Below are 15,967 nucleotides of genomic sequence, written 5' to 3'. Positions count from 1 at the left end.
TCGCTCTGGACCAAGAGACACTCTTCAGAGCCTCCACCCCAGAGAGAAGAGGGGTCTGGCCACAGCGGGGCTGAGAGCAACAAGGCAGGAGTGGGCTGTGCTGCCCGAGTGGTGACCCCAGACCCCTCATGCTCCTCTCACAGTGAGATGTCTCTACTGAGGGGCCCTGCCAGTCCCAAAGCAGCGTGGCCCCAGGTCTCCTTGGCTTTGGGGGCTCATTTCTTAAACACACTTGCTTTGTCGTGAGGCTCTGTCAGACAATATAAAATTAAGAGCATCAGTGTGAAAGAAGCCCCCTGTGTCCTCTTCCCCAGGCAGCAGGCCCTGTTCCACGTGCTGGTGGCCTATTCCATGTATGACACTGAGAATATCTGCGCACCCAGGCCCTGCCCATTCCAGGGGGTCTTCCTGCTGGTCACGAATCAGGAGCATCCAGGAGCAGAGGTGGGAGTGTCAGGAGGGGACAGAGTGGCCTCCAGGTGGGTCCTCCACACACGTCTGGCTCTTGCAGGAGGTAGTCTACTTCCAGGACATGAACAAGGTTGTAGCCATCCTACTGATGTTCCTGAACTAAGAGGATGCTTTCTAGGGGCTGGTGCAGCTGATGACTGAAGACAAGCACACGATGGGCGGTAGGTGCCTGTCGAGGACGGCTGGGCAAGCCAGAGGATCTGGGGTCTCTTTGCAGGGGGGCTGGTGGGGACCCTGGCCCAGGACAGCTCCCCATCAGCAAAGGGCACTGGCTCCCCACACTGCCCTTTGGATTCTGGAGCTCAGCCCTCAGTCCCAGCCTCATGCAGACCACTCTCCCTTCCTTCCCTACTGGTCCTTCTGCCTCAAGCCTGCCATCCACCAGGCGCCCCGCAAGCCCACGGCCGATGAAGCCCAGGCAGCAACACCACCTCCTCTGCCCCCAGCCTGGTTGCAGAGGCCAGGAGATGGCCAGGCACACACCCCCATCTCCCCTGGGGGCCACACTCACTGCTCCTCCATACCAGGCCCGCCATCCCCCACTGTGGCTACTGTGGGGACAGCATACCGGGGCCAGATGCCTGCCCACCCCTCTGCCCAGGGTGCCAGCTGAGCTGGGCATCCAGGAGCAGGGCCTCTGCCTTGGCCTCACAGGCTGTCTTGCCTGGGAAGAGCATGTCCAGCCAGGGCTCAAGAGGGCCCCACAGGCAGGGGTCACCGCTGGGGGCTCCTGTGGTACTCCACTCCCCTCTGGGCAAGGCTCTGACTTGTGGGGGTCTGGGGGCTCCTCAGGCTTCATCCCTGGATTCCCAAAAATGCCAAGGTTCCAGGCCCATCACAAACACATTCTCGGCAGAGCCCTCCCCAAGTTGAAGGGACATGTGGTGAGTACAACTGTCGCCCCGCCCAGAGGTGCTGTCCCATGGCCACTGCGGGGACTTGGCTTCCTGCAGACTTCATTTGCCTTCTCCTGGGGGCTGCCAGGGGTGAGCTCGGGCTGAGCAGGCCCATGGACAGCATGTCCACCACCCCTGAGGGTGGCTGTACAGGGCCCTCAAATAGGGAGGTTTCTGGCAGGGCAGGCAGGCCCTGAGCACCGCCTGCCCTGCTTTACAGCCGATGTCTGCGGGGATTTACACATCCACGTGGTTCATGCAGTGCTTCATCAACCAGGTAAGGCTGCCCAGGGACGCTGGGTTCCAAGGCCTCCCTGTCCCCGACTCCTGTTGCCCAGGGAGGGACAAACCCCACCCTCAGATATGCCAAGTCCCTCCCGAGGAGCCCCAAGGGGCAGCCAGAGCCCTCCTGGTGGGCCCAGGGCACCCTGAAGTCTCAGGGACCCGCCGTTTCCACCTGGCTCCCTTCGGGAAGGGTGGGTCAACCTGGGGTGCAGCTGAGCCACCATCGTGATCTGCTGAGGTGTCCCCACCGAGAGGGTTAGCTGGTGCGCTGTCAGGCCCTAAGGACCCTGAGAGGGCTGGTGGGAGCACCTTTGTCCACCCAGATGAGCAGCTCTGGGACCTTGTCTGACGAACGGTGGGACTGCAGGGACCAGAGGCAGATGTGGCTTCTGATCCTGTGCTGGGACCCCCGTGCCCTGCTCAAGTGGCCCCTCCCATGCCCACTGTCCCCACAGACCCCCCCTTTCCGCTGACCCTGAGGCTCTGGGAGGCCTCCATCCTGGAGGGTGGGCACTTGCTCACGGCCATGGCCTACACCGTCCTCAAGGTGCACAGGAGGAAGCGGGCTTGAGAGTGGAGCACAGGCCACGGAGGAGGGAGTGCCAGCCACATGAAGGCGGTCAGGGTGCCCTGTGGTGAGCGCCCCTAGCTGGGGCGCTCCCTGGGGCTCTGTTGGGACAGATGGACCCCCATGGGTGGCGCACAGCGGAACACAGCCACCCCTCCCCCATGGGAAGACCCCCCAGGGTGGGGGGCTGAGCCTTCCTTGCAGGTCCCCCCATGGCCTGACGGCACCCCCACCCCTAGAGCGACTCCTAACGCTGCCCCTGGAAGGCTGCAGGAGTTCCTGCAGGACGCGCTGTCCCGGGCCAGGGCCCCGGCGGACGGCGCAGTGCGCATGCAGCTGCCGGCCTCCATGGCTGAGCTACCCAGGATGACGTATGACCTGCCCTGGCCAGGGGGGTTCAGCCCTGGTCTCCCCATGAGTCCCCCTCTCAGGCAGTAGTGGGTGGGTGAGCCCCGGGCTTTCCCCTCACTCCCGGCCATTCGCTCTTCTGGGCGGTCACCACAGAGCCCAGAGGTTGGTGGCCTAGAGGGCTGTTCTCAAAGCTGGGCCGGCTCTGCCATGCCTGGCCCCAAGGGCCCACCTTGTGCAGACCACAGCGATATAATTCCCTCCCAAACTTCCCAGTGATCTGTGAGGCCACAGGCAGGTGGCCCCCAGACCTCGGCTTTGAGCTGGAATGCTGGGTCCCTTCCCCTTCAGTCCCTGCCTGGGCCACCCCCAGGGCCACACGACAGGCCTGACTCCGTGACCCCACTGAGGCCCCGGCAATCAGCTCCACCCAGCCTGCTGAAGATGGCGCCACTGGGCCCAGGACACCCCTCCTGCCCTGAGGCAGCTGCAGCCAGCATCCCTCCCATGAGTGACCAGCACCGCCATGGTGGAGCCAGGACAGCACCCCAAGAGCTGCGCCAAGGCCCCACACGTCCGCATGACCCCCTGAGCTCTGTGTCCATAGGGAGCCTGGACGTTCAGGGGCCTCCAGAGGATGAGGTGACTGTGAGCACAGGGACCCCAAGGCTCCCGGGGACCCCGAGGTCCCCAGAAGCCAGCAACATGCCCTGCTTTTTTACGCTGAGCTCAAGGAGGATGGACTTTACCCCCACCCCCATATAGCACAAGTCCCTGACTCCAAAGGGCCTGAATTTGGGCTCCAGGAGAGCAGATGCCGTGTGATCACCCCTCAGCCTGGACTGTGACTAAAGGGGCTGCCCCGGCCAGTCAGGAACGCTGGCTCAAGGCAAGGCGAGCCCTCTAGGAGCTGTATGTGGTCTCCTGCAGCCTGAGAGTGCCCCACAAGGTCCCTTCAGTGACCTGAGGAGCCTCTGGGAACCACAGGCCACCTCCAGGACCTCACACGCATAAGAAGGTGGGGCCAGAGCAGAGGGTGCTGCTGTTTGGGCTGACACAACACACTGTCCAAGTCAGTGACTGCCTTTTGGGGCCCCTAAATCTCAGCAAATGCAACCCACCCGGGACCCAACTGGGTTCCCTGCCGCCCAGCCATTCCCTATGAAGGTCTCCCTCCAGGGATGGACAGACTTTGGTTTCAGTTTCCCCCCTTGCTGGTTAAAGGTTAATACATTTTCGTGCTTTAAGTGCTAGACTGGCTGGTTCTTGTAGCACCTAGACGTCTCCGAAGGATGCCCTCAGGGCCCCCAGAGGCAAAGGGAGCACCAGCTGGACAAAACTGAGGTTCCCAGCTGCCTCGTGGGAGGCCACAGGCACTACAGACTCCGAGCTTCAACCAAACCCCAGGATCAAGACCATCGGATGACTGTGACTCAGCCTGTGTCCGGTGGGCCAGGACTGGGCTCCAGGAGAGCAACAGCTGGCGGGCAGGGAGCATCAGTTCAGTCACTCTGTCCACCAACCTGGGCTGGCCAGGCTCCAGTGGCACTTCCTTTCTTCCCTGCCTCCTCCTCCCCACACCCATCTCGCACACCCTTTCCCACATCACACTGGACACCTCCGTGCCCCTCCACACCTGTCAGGGGAGCAGCACCTGAGCTCAGGCAGCCTAGGGCCCCCTCCTTGGGTGGGCGTGCTGCCGGATCTCACGCACCAGTGGAAGGAAGAGGGCACCGGCTCAAGGGGAACACTGCCTCTGCCTCGAGCAGAATCCCAGACCCTTCCCTGCCAGGAGCGAGTTCCGCCTGTGGCAAAGGTCATGAGGAAGGAGGCTTGGCATACTCAAAGGTGGGATGAAGCCTCAGGAGTCCCCCTGGAAATTCTCGAGCATCTACCCCCAAAACCAGAGTCTGCCTACTTTCTGCTTTGTGCTCTCACCTACACCTCTGACTTTACAGGGGGCTGTCCCCCACTACCTCTCTCTGAAAAAAGAGTTAACTTACAGCTCCAGTTAATAAAGTTCCTGAGTGTGATAGTGTTTCAACCTACAAACTCCTTTGGAAGTCCTCTAGCCTGCCTGAATAGGTTTTTCCAGCCACATGTGATTGCTCAGAGCCTCCCAACTGTGAGAGGCATGAGATGTTCTAAACTGTCTAAATACGGATTCCTTTGAGCAGTTAAAAGATTGATTAGAAATTGTATTGGTGAAGGGTTTTTCACTTGCTGGGCCAATGTTTGCTGCTAAGTCTCCATATCCCTTACCTGCTGTGTCCCCGGCAGTGTATTGATTAATATAATTGGTGTAAGTAGTAGCTTTAATGTTTGTAACCTGGGACCCTTGAGTTAATTCTTTTTCTTGTTATAGCCCACCACTCCTTTGCTCTGTAGGAATGCAACTTAATCTAATGCTTTTGGAGGGTGCTGCCTGACTTTAGAATAATCACCTATAGAGAAAAATAAGTTTCTTAAAATGTTAACAGGCCTCCGGGCCAGAAGATGATGCAAATCACCTAAACTTTTGCATATGATAAGTTTGCAGGAAGAAAGCCTGGCTTACTGCATGACTCTACCCCTTCCCCCATTATCCTCTATGCATAACTTAAAGTATAAAAACTACTTTGGAAAATAAAGTGCGGGCCTTGTTCACCGAAACTTGGTCTCCCCATGTCGTTCTTTCTCTTACCTTCCGGCTGAATTTTTCAGCCTCTTTTCTCCACTGAATTTCCTCACTGAGCTATCCTTATTTCAGCCTCTTTTCTCCACTGATTTCCTCACTGAGCTATCCTTATTCTATTACTCTTTATATCCTTAATTAACGTTTAATTAAGCAATTGTTTCCTGATCCTCGACGACGCCGTCCCCGCTTCGAATTCCCTGGATCCACCAGGGCTGGACCCCGGCACTTCCCCGTTCACCCCACAAATGGGGACCTGGGTCCTGCTTGTCTCGGGCTCCAGGGCACCCTACTGGAATACGTGTCCTCAGCAGCCCTCCCACTGCCCACTGAGGGGTCAGGGCTGACTGGGACCTTGGGGCGCTCTGGGGGCACATGGGCCAGGGCCATGCTCCCACTTGGCTCAGGGCAGCTCTCTCTGGGGACCTCCACCCTGGGAGCTGTGTCGGCCCAGACCCGGGTCCTGGACTCTCTCGCTGCCCCTGCCTCCCGGGGAGACTCACAGCTTGAGGGGCTGCTGGGTCAGGGGAATCGAAGTGGGTTCCAGGGGGTCCCTTAGCTGAAGCCAGAGGTCGAGCAGCTGCCCTGGATGGAGGGAGAAGGGGCAGTGAGTGCTGCTCCCAGGCAGTGGGGGTGGCACAGGGCCCTGGCTGGATGGGGGGCAGGGAGGGGGGCTTCCACCTGGTGCATCTGGGCCAACACATCACTGCAGGGGACGCTGCAGTTTTGGGTGAGGTTCTGGCCTGCTGAGACTCGACGGTACCATGACCAGGTCACACTCGTTCCCACCAGCACCACAGGTATGCCATCTGAGTCCTTCACCCACTTGATCTGCTCCCTACAAGGGGGAAGTCGTGATCCAGTGGGCAGGCTGCGGGCTGGGCTGCACTTGGCGTCACAGAGAGAGGACAGGAAGCCCCTGAGGGTCAGTGGTCAGCTCACCAGGGCTGGTGGATGCCCTTGAAGGACTCGGTATTGTTGATGCAAACACCCAGAGGAAAGCCCTCGCTGGTGCTCATGTACTGGTCTCCATGACGCTGACTCTCCTGGCCTGCTGTGTCCAGTAGGTAGGTCTCCCCATCAGTGACCACTTGCTTCCAGTAGGAACTTAGAGACAGCCAACCTTCCTGGGAGGGGACCCTCCCTCGCTCCTCTTGTGCCCCCAGGACCTAGGACAATGGGACCCCTCCTGCAGAGCAGGTGGAGGACAAGCCCCTGTCAGGAGCCAGGCTGTGGACCAGAGTCGGCTCACCTCCATGGTGGAGTTGTCCTCCACGGGGTGGTTCTCGATGAGCTGGATGGTCAGGGCACTCTTCCTCATACCATGGCGCCCACCACCACGAGCTTATCCTCCGTCATCACTCCTCAAGGGACCCCAACACCAGGCACTACTGTGGTTTCCTGTCCCACTGACCCCACTCGCACGCCCACTGAGCTCCTGGGGCCAGGCTGCCCGGGCCAGGCTTGTCTTCTGAACCAGGCATAGCAGCAAGAACGGTGGCCCAGGGACTTCCCTGGTGGTCTAGTGGTTAAGAATCTGCCTTGCAACGCAGGGGACAGGGGTTTGCTATGGCGAAACTAAGCCCCACGCCACAACTACTGAGCCGATAAACCGCGAGGAAAGATCCAACATAATGCAATGAAGACGCAACATGCCACAGCTGAGACTCAACGCAGCCAAATAAATACATACGTTGAGGCAGTCTGAGCGTGGGCTGGAAAAGTTTCCAGACACAGAGCATTTCATAAGGGAGGGTGTTTATTAAGAACCAAGAGCAGAGCTGAAGAGGCCGCAGCAGGCCAAACTCCTGACCGAGCAGGGAGAGTCGATAGTTCTCGTGCATAAACAGCCAACTTTTATAGCCTTGAGACAAAATTGCTATGGAAGGCTGGCATAGGGTGATTGGCTGGGGCGCTGTGGGGTGCTTACTAGAGTGGGCATCTTTGTCTAACTGGGAGTCAGAAAGCTTGTTAGTGATGATAGGGGGGGCTTCCGGCAAGGGTTACAAAGGGGCTCAGTTAGTTTTGGAAGTGACCTTGGTTCTGGGCTCCACTTCCGTGGCCTAGGGGCAGAATTCAACAAAATACTTTTTAACAAAATGAGGGGAAAAAATGAATGGTGACCCAGCCGCTCACCTGCAGCACCTCCAGCCCAGAGGTGTGAGGGGGCTCCTACCTCTAGCTACACTTAATGAGAGGAGCCAGCTCCCCAAAGGCAGGGCTGACAGTTGAGAACATTTCCCCAAGCACGCACCTGAATTAGAAGCTGCTGGGGAGGCAAAGAACTGAAACTGGAGGCATGGTGGGCCCAAGGTTATCAGCACCCTCTGGAGAACAGGTCTTGCCACAGTGGCAGGCACAGCAGTGTGTCTGGACAGGACTGACAGCCAACAACCGGCTCCAGGCGCCCCCTGCTCTCACCTCTGGGCATGTTGGTGCATTTGGAAAGTGTTCACTGAGCACCTACTGGTGCCAGGGGTTATTCCAGGCACAGGGTGACGGTCAGACAGAAAGAACCGCTGCCCTGGTAGACTTGGGCTAGCTCCAAAGAAAAAAAATCCACGTAAAGAAAATAAAGGGAAACCCGTGAGGTCCCATTGTCAGAAGATCTTTGGAGAACGTGAGGCAGGTGAGGAGGTAGACAGGTAGGGGCCAGGGCTCCAGGAAGCAGAAACTTATCACAAGAAAAGACCCGAAGGAGGTGTGGGAGCCAGGGCAGAGATGAGAAAGAAAAGGTCCCTAGCTGGGGTGTCCCCAGTTTTTGGTGCTTAAAGAAGGGATGCCCTTGTGGGGACAGTGGGCAGTGACATTCTGAACCCCAGGTTCTCCTGGTGTGCGTGATGGCCAACAGACGTCCAAGCTTTTTGGAGGGATTCTTGGGGATCTGGTGTGTGGGAGATCCTATCACCACGACCACGCGAGGGCCTGCACTTGTGGGCAGCCAGAGCACTTGTGGGACCCCAGAAGACAGGACCTGGGACCTGGAGCCTTGAGGAGGTGGCCCACCCGAGGCACGGTGGATCCGCCGCCTACGGCTCACCAGCGCCACCTTGTGCTCGCATAGTAGAGGAGCTAAGATTCCACATGCCTCTCCAGAGGAAAAAACAAAATATAAAACAGAAGCAAATGTAACAAATTCAATACTTTTACAAGGGCCCACATCCAGAAAAAAATTTTAAGAGACTTCCCTTGTGGTCTATGGGCTTCCCAAGTGGCACAGTGGTAAAGAATCCCCCTGCCAATGCAGGAGACCTAAGAGACACACGTTCAATCCCTGGGTTGGCAAGATCTCCTGGAGGAGGAAATGGCAACCCACTCCAGTATTCCTGCCTGGAAAATTCCATGGACAGAGGAGCCTGGTGGGCTACAGACCATGTGGTGGCAAACAGTCAGACACGACTGAGCACACACACAGCTAGTGGTCCACGGGCTGGAACTCCCAGCTCCCAGTGCAGAGATCCTGGGTTCTATCCCTGGTCAGGGAACTAGATCCCACAAGCCACAACTAAGAGTTCAAAGGCCGCAACCAAGACCCAGTGCAGCTAAATAAAATTTAAAATACTTTTTAAAAAATTAATAAATAAATCTTAAAAGAGAGGACTGGAAAATGTTCCTGTATCAGTCAAGTGTTTCTTTGGCTCCTAGAGACAAGCACACACAGGCTCCAGGCTCTGTACATGCCAAGTCACTTCAGTCGTGTCCAACTCTTTGTGATCCTGAAGACTGTAGCCGGCCAGGCTCCTCTGTCCATGAGATTCTCCAGACAAGAATACTAGTGGGTTGCCATGCCCTCCTCCAGGGGATCTTTCCAGCCCAGCAATGGACCTGGGTCTCCTGCATTGCAGGAAGATTCTTTACCTTCTGAGCCACCAGGGAAGCCCAGGCTCCGTGGGCCTCCACTAACCAGGCACCTCCCCGGGCAGCCCTGTGTGTGGGGCTGCAGGTGAGACTGGAAGCTGTGGTCTCTTCCTGGCCTGGGCAGACAGAGGGTGGGTTCCAAGCCTCCCTCCTCCACACTGGGCCCCACTGTGCACAGTAATGGCCTACTAGGTATCAAGTGCTTTCTGATGTTGCTAACAACCTCAGGTAGGTTGGCTCCCGTTTACAAAGAAAGAATCTGAAGGGTGGAGAAGGCACTTCACCTACCTCAGGTGAGTCCCAGATCCCCTGAGTGTAAAAGCTGGAATTCAAATACTTCTTTATTATTAGTCACCATGCTGTACGTTACATTCCCATGACAGCTTTAAAAAATTGTTTTTTTATTTTTAGCTGTGCTGAGTCCTTGCTGCTGCAAAGGCTTTTCTTTATTTGTAGCAAGCACGGGTTACTCTAATTGCAGAGCACATGCTTCTCATTGGGTTGGTTTCTCTTGTGAAGAACTGGCCCTAGGGTGGGCTTTAGTAGGTGCTGCATGTGGGGTCAATAGCTGTGGTGTATGAGCTGAATTGCCCCGGGTCACGTGGAATCTTCCCAATATGTGATTAGTCACTCAGTCACGTCTGACTCTTTGTGACCCTTTGGACAATTCCCGCCAGACTCCTCTGTCCTTGGGACTTGTCAGGCAAGAATACTGGAGTGGGTTGCCATATCCTCCTCCAGGGGATCTTCCAGACCCAGGGATGGAATCCAAATCTCCTGTTTCCTGCATTGCAGGTGGACTCTGAACCACGGACCACCAGGGAAGCCCCCATGACTGCTTTTATAACATGAAGATTGTACCGTTTAGCCCACTTCTCTCAGGTTTGTGCAACCCCCAACCCCCTGCCCCGGCAGCCACTAACCTGTTCTCTGTACCAACGAGCTAGATATTCTTTTCTTTAATATTTTTAAAGATTCTATATTTAAGTGAGGTCTTATATTTGCCTCTTTCCTGACATTTCACTTAGCATAATACCTTCGAGGCCCATCCATGTTGTTGCAAATGACAAGATTTCCTTTTGTAATGGCTAATATTCATATATATATATAAAATGTAATATATGGCATATCATCTTTATCTATTCTTCTACGGATGAGCATTTAGGTTGCTTCCATATCTTGGCTATTTTAAATAATGTTACCTTAAACATAAGGGCACATATGTCTGTTTTTCCTTTTCTTTCTGTAAATACCCAGAAGTGGAATTGCTGGATCATATGGTAGTTCTATTTCTAATTTCTTAAAGAAACTTCATACTGTTTTCCTTAGTGACCACACCAATTTACACTCCCACCAAGAGTGCCTTAAGAGTTCCCTTTTCTCCACATTCTGGACAACACCTGCTATTTCTTTTTGATCACAGCCATTCTATAGGCGTGAGGTGTTATCTCCTTGGGGTTTAAAATACCATGTCCCTGATTAGCATACACCCTTTCATGTACCTATTGTTCTGTATGTACGTATTGTTTCATGTACCATGTACTGTATGTCTAAGGAAAAACTTTCAGATTTTCCGCCCATTTTTTAACAAGATTCATTTTTGCTATTGAGTTACAAGTTCTTCATGTAGTTTAGATATTAAAGTGAAAGTGTTAGTTGCTCAGTCGTGTCCAACTCTGTGACCCCATGGACTGTAGCCCACCAGGTTCCTCCGTCCATGGGATTCCCCAGGCAAGAATACTGGAGCAGGCTGCCATTTCCTTCTCCAGGGCATCTTCCTGACCCAGAGATGGAACCTGGGTCTCTTAGTATTGCAGGTGGAGTCTTTACCATCTGAGCCCCCATTAATTCCTCAGCAGATACATGATTTGAAAATACTTTCTCATTTCATAGATTGTCTTTTCATTTTGTTGATGTTTTCCTTTTCTGAGCACAAGTTTTTAGTTTGATATAGTCCCACTTGTTTATTGCTTGTTGCCTTTGTTTGGTGCCAATTCAAAAATATTATCCTCAAGACCGATGTTAAAGAGCTAGCTATTGCCCATGTTCTCTTCTAGTTTTATGGTTCCAGGACTTATGTTTCAGTCTTTAATCCATTTTGAGTTAATTTTTGTGGATGGTGTAAGACAGTGGTCCAGTTTTCCCAACACCATTTATTGAAGAGACTGTCCTTTCCCTATTGTATATTCTTGGCTCCTTTGTGGTAAATCAATTGACTACAAAGGAGCATTTGTAAATAAACCTGTGGGTTTACTTCTGGGCTCTGTATTCTGTTCCATTGATCTGTTTCTGTATTGCTTTGATTACAATAGCTTTGTAGTATGCAGTATTAAATCCAGGTTAAATCATGCAGTATGATAAACTCAGCTTTGTTCTTTCTCAAAATTACTTTGGCTGTTTGGGATCTTATGTGGTTCTATACAAGTTTCAGGATTCTTTGTTCTAGTTCTGTGAAAAATGTCATTCAAATTTTGGTAGGGATTATAGTTTTAACAATATTAATTCTTCTGTTGCTGAACCAAATGTAGCATCACTCACCCACACAAAGTAAAGCCAACCTACTGATGCATCTCTGTGGTGAAGGAAAGTGCAGTGATTACTGCAGGGCCCCAAGCAAGGAGTTCAGGAAGCCAATGTTTATCTTATTCTATTATTTACTTATTTGTTTGGCCACACTGCTGTGCCCCTTGCAGGATCTTAGTTCCCTGACTAGGGATTGAACCCAGGCCTCCTGCAATGGAAGCTCAGAATCCTAACCACGAGACCACCAGGGGATTCCCCCAGGCAGCTAATGTTTAGAAGGCCTAAACATCAAGGCTTTCAGGGAAAGAGTTTTAAATTAAAGGCCAGGTGTATTTAACATTCTTCTGACTGATTAATTGGGACTCAACATCATCAGCCTTCGTGTTAACTTCTTCCCCCTGGTGCACGTTTCAGTATCTGCAAAACAGCTCAAAGGACATGCCTCAGAATATTATCTATAGCCCTTGAGGAGGAACTAAAGGTCCTTGGCTTTAATGGTGAAACTATTATTTTTGTCTTGCTTGACTCTTTCCCTGTGTTTCTGTATTTCTGCACTTCTCTGATAGAATTTACTCTTTGAAACTTGGGGAAAGCCGAGGAGGTTCAAGTTTTTCTACAGACAAGGCAGGCAAAGGACATGGTGGGGTCTGTCCCAGGAAGACCCTGTAGGGTCCTGCGCAGTTGAACTTCCAATCCATGAGCATGGCCTATCTTTCCATTTATTTGTATCTTCAATTTCTTTCCTCTGGGACTTCCCTGGTGGCCCAGGGGTTAAGAATCCGTTTTCACGTAAAGAACAGACTTTTGGACTCAGTGGGAGGAGAGAGAGAGAATTTGAGAGAACAGCACTGAAACATACACATCACCATGTGTAAAGCAGATAGCCAGCGCAAGCTTGATATATGACGCAGGGCACCCAAAGCCAGTGCTGTGACAGCCTGGAGGGATGGGGTGGGGAGGGAGGCGGAGGGGCGTTCAGGATGCAGGTGACACATGCATATCTGTGGCCAATTTATGTTCAGTTCAGTCGCTCAGTCGTGTCTAACTCTTTGCGACCCCATGGACTGCAGCATGCCAGGTCTCCCTGTCCATCACCAACTCTGGGAGCTTACTCAAAACTCATGTCCATCGAGTCAGTGATGCCATCCATCTCATCCTCTGTCGTCCCCTTCTCCTCCTGCCTTCAATCTTTCCCAGCATCAGGGGCTTTGCCAATGAGTCTGTTCTTCCCATCAGGTGGAAGCTCAGAGTCCTAACCATTGGACTGACAGGAATTCCCTCAAAACCCACTTCTTCTTCCTCAGATTCTACTGCCCTTATGCAAATGGAGACACTATGTCTACTTTGCTATTTATACCCTGGGCAGGGTTGAGATCTGAAGGTCTCTTACTCTGGACTGGCCAAAGGATGGGGAGCCAAGTCCCGGTCTGCTTCCCCCTCCCCAGTAGGATCACAGCAACTCCCACCTATAACGGGCATGTCTAGTATAAACATTTGCTGGGGCCCACACTGGGCTGAGCACTGAGGGATACTGGAAGCTTAACAGTGAACAGTTAACGAAGCTTAAGCTGGACCGTCCTCTGGAGGTCTTGTGTATACTCTAAGGTGCTGAGCATGAACATTCAGGCCCCTGTCAAACCTAACCGCTCTAGTCCACATGCCTCATACCTAACTCAGGACACCAGAGCTACTGGAGCAGGGAGCAAATATGGTAGGACTCCCTGGCTTTGAGTGTCATTTAATAACCAACTCAATGACGATGTGCAATCCTCTTAATACTTTTCAAAAATTTTATAATTTTGGCCATGCCTTGAGGTACATGGGATCTTAGTTCCCTGACCAGGGATAGAATCTGTGCCCCCTGCAGCGGAAACTTGGAGTCCTGACCACTGGACCAGTAGCAAAGTCTGTCTCTTTTTTCTAAATACTTCATGATCATGGTAAAGAGCAAGTCTCATTTTAATACCAGTGCATCTTAAACCTGTCCCTGATGCTGGTTAATTTCTCTTGAACAACAGGATTCAGGTCCAGAGCCTTCAGCAGGTAATGGTATAGGATTACAATTTATAGTATCATTTCTCTTTTGTTTTCATTGCTTTTTGTTTATATTCACTTATTTCTGTACTTAGCTTTTATTTATGGCCAGTAACAGTATTCAGTAGTTTCTAGTAGCACGTTATTAGGGTCAAAGATAATACCATGAGTTTGAGGAGTTAGTTTCAATTATGAAGTCTGCCACAGCTCTGGAAAAATAACAAAATTTTTCCTTTGTAAAACAGACATGCTGGCTTAAAGACGCTCCTCTGCCCCTAAATAAGGATATAAACATTACCATGTGTCCAATGCACCCTATAGTATGAAGGGAAGGTCCAAGTACCAAAACTTAACAGCAAAACAGATAAGCACAATGTAACAACAAAGATGGTTGTTTCATCTCCTGATTTATTAACTAGTCATAGACCCCATCAGTGACAGAGGCAGTCTCACTCTTGTAACAGTTTTAAAAGTATGATTTTAACCCAGCTATAGACATTAACATGCTGCTGCTGCTAAGTCGCATCAGTCGTGTCCGACTCTGTGCGACCCCATAGATGGCACCCACCAGGCTCCGCCGTCCCTGGGATTCTCCAGGCAAGAATACTGGAGTGGGTTGCCATTTCCTTCTCCATTGCATGAAAATGAAAAGTGAAAGTGAAGTCCCTCAGTCATGTCCAACTCTTAGCGACATACTCCTTTCCAAATGATTCTGTATTTTCAAGGTTACTGAAGAGAAATGGCAACCCACTCCAGTATTCTTGCCTGAGAAATCCCACAGACAGACGAAGCTTGTGGGCTCCAATCCACGGAGTCACAAAAGAGTCCCACTCGAGTTAGCAACGGAACAATAAGGACAGTGTGAAATGTTATCAATTGTGCGAAGCCGGGTGAACCTTCACACAGAATGTCTCGATTATTGTTCCAATTTCCTCTGAGACTACAATTACTTCAAACTGAATTAAAAAATACATGTCCCTCGTGGAAAGAGAGAATAAACCTCTTAGGTCAAATTTTAAAACGAAAATCTGCAAGTTACCCTAGTCAGGAGAACCGTAAAGCCCAGTGAAAAAGGCTTATTTCCGTCTAAAGTTTCTTACCAACTCTGGCAGTGATAAAGACGACATGGCACGTTTCTCTGCTCTCCCCAACTCTTAAACCAGGGAGGCTCTCAATGAGCCGTCTGCTCACAGCGAACAGGTGAGAGGGAGGCCCCCGATTTTGTGAAAACCCAGGGAGAGAACGTTGCAAATAATTTACTTCCACCACTCTGCGTTTGAGACTCACACGCACGAACTGCACATTCCCGGGCCAGCATTCTGCGGGGGCCGGGAGCCCGGTGGAGACCCGGGGGGGTCTGAGTTTCATCTCGCGGCCTCCGACGGCAGCAGAGAGTCAGCCTGGCTCAGGGCGAGCTGGTCCTTCTTCTCCTTCTGCAAAACGTGGTCCTCCCACAGCGCCTGGTCCACCTGGTCGTCGGTGAGCACCACGGGCTTGTATTTCTCGTCGAAGAGCCGCTCATTGGCCTCCGAGTGCAGCTGGTGGGGCCCGACGACGCGCAGGTGAGCCGGCAGGTGCAGGAACTCGTCGTCGTTGATGTCGCAGTCGCGCATCCGGGCCCCCAGCACCCACCAGCGGCCCACGAAGCCCACATCCAGAATCCGGTCCGGGAAGTCGGTCCAGCGGGGCTGCAGGTACCGACAGCGAGCCTGGTAGAGGCTGGCCTGGGCATCGAAGGGCGCCTCGTACACCAGCGAGAAGAGGCCCAGGCTCACGTGGCGCAGACAGCCGCGACCACGCAGCCAAAGCAGCCGCTGCACGAACGCCTCCGAGTCGCGGTTGCGAGTGGCGGGCGCCAGCAGCAGAAGGGTCCCCGACGCGTCGAGCAGCGCCTCCTCGAAGGCTGCCTCGCTCGGTGCCAGGGAGCAACAGGCCGCCGCGCCACCCAGCAGCCCTAAGTACACGGCCGCCTTCCCGGGCCGGGCCCGCGCCGCCGCCGCCGCGTCCTTGCAGGCCTCGGCGTAATCTTGGAGCAGCGAGCGGGCCCAAGCGCCTGAGGGGAGAAAAGAGCATTGAGAGCCGCCCGGCGCTGGCGCCACCCATCCCGCCGCCTCCCGCCGCTACTCACCCAACCGCGCCCACACGCCGGGCTTTGCGGCTGCAGCGTCACGCGCCTCTCTACGGCTTCGGGACCAAAATCTCTTCAGAGCGGCAGCCGCCATTGTCTTCCGGCTGGGCGTCCGCACTCCGAAGAGAAACACCATGCATACAAAACAGAAGGCCCGGAGAATCTCTTCTGTGCAAGCGTCA

At 53.3% G+C, this 15,967-nt stretch overlaps 2 protein-coding genes across 16 annotated transcripts in view; one reads left to right on the top strand and one right to left on the bottom strand.

Moving 5' to 3' along the window:
* Window positions 1-5,220, top strand: part of LOC109561606 (uncharacterized) — a 46,179-nt gene extending 40,959 nt beyond the window's left edge. For 3 of the 15 annotated variants that reach the window (XM_070792853.1, XM_070792855.1, XM_070792856.1), the window contains 3 exons: window positions 315-1,355; window positions 1,588-1,644; window positions 2,920-5,220. In XM_070792853.1, the coding sequence (XP_070648954.1) occupies window positions 795-1,355; window positions 1,588-1,644; window positions 2,920-3,333 (1,032 nt within the window). In that variant the 5' untranslated portion in view covers window positions 315-794 and the 3' untranslated portion in view covers window positions 3,334-5,220. Of the gene's footprint in view, window positions 1-314 lie in introns of all 15 variants that reach the window. The other 12 variants (XR_011567525.1, XM_070792861.1, XR_011567524.1 and 9 more) reach the window with 11 other exon arrangements.
* An 8,825-nt stretch (window positions 5,221-14,045) lies between these two features.
* TIMM29 (translocase of inner mitochondrial membrane 29) lies at window positions 14,046-15,964 on the bottom strand. Its single transcript, XM_019964179.2, has 2 exons — window positions 15,786-15,964; window positions 14,046-15,710 (listed from the first exon to the last, which is right to left on the bottom strand). The coding sequence occupies exons 1-2, from the start codon at window positions 15,919-15,921 to the stop codon at window positions 15,022-15,024; spliced, it is 825 nt and encodes a 274-aa protein (XP_019819738.1). The 5' UTR covers window positions 15,922-15,964; the 3' UTR covers window positions 14,046-15,021.
* Window positions 15,965-15,967: the final 3 nt, after the last annotated feature.

The sequence above is a fragment of the Bos indicus genome, chromosome 7 (assembly GCF_029378745.1).
Source record: "Bos indicus isolate NIAB-ARS_2022 breed Sahiwal x Tharparkar chromosome 7, NIAB-ARS_B.indTharparkar_mat_pri_1.0, whole genome shotgun sequence".
In the NCBI taxonomy this organism is placed as follows: domain Eukaryota; kingdom Metazoa; phylum Chordata; class Mammalia; order Artiodactyla; family Bovidae; genus Bos; species Bos indicus.
Note: the sequence above shows the minus strand (reverse complement) of the source record. Positions and strands in the feature narration are given on the sequence as shown.

Excerpts from the sequence above, each read along its gene's own strand:
- TIMM29 (XM_019964179.2), bottom strand. The coding sequence starts at position 15,921 with ATGGTGTTTCTCTTCGGAGTGCGGACGCCCAGCCGGAAGACAATGGCG. Across the intron at positions 15,711-15,785 it reads CGGCGTGTGGGCGCGGTTGG|GCGCTTGGGCCCGCTCGCTG; the intron begins GTGAGTAGCGGC and ends TTCTCCCCTCAG.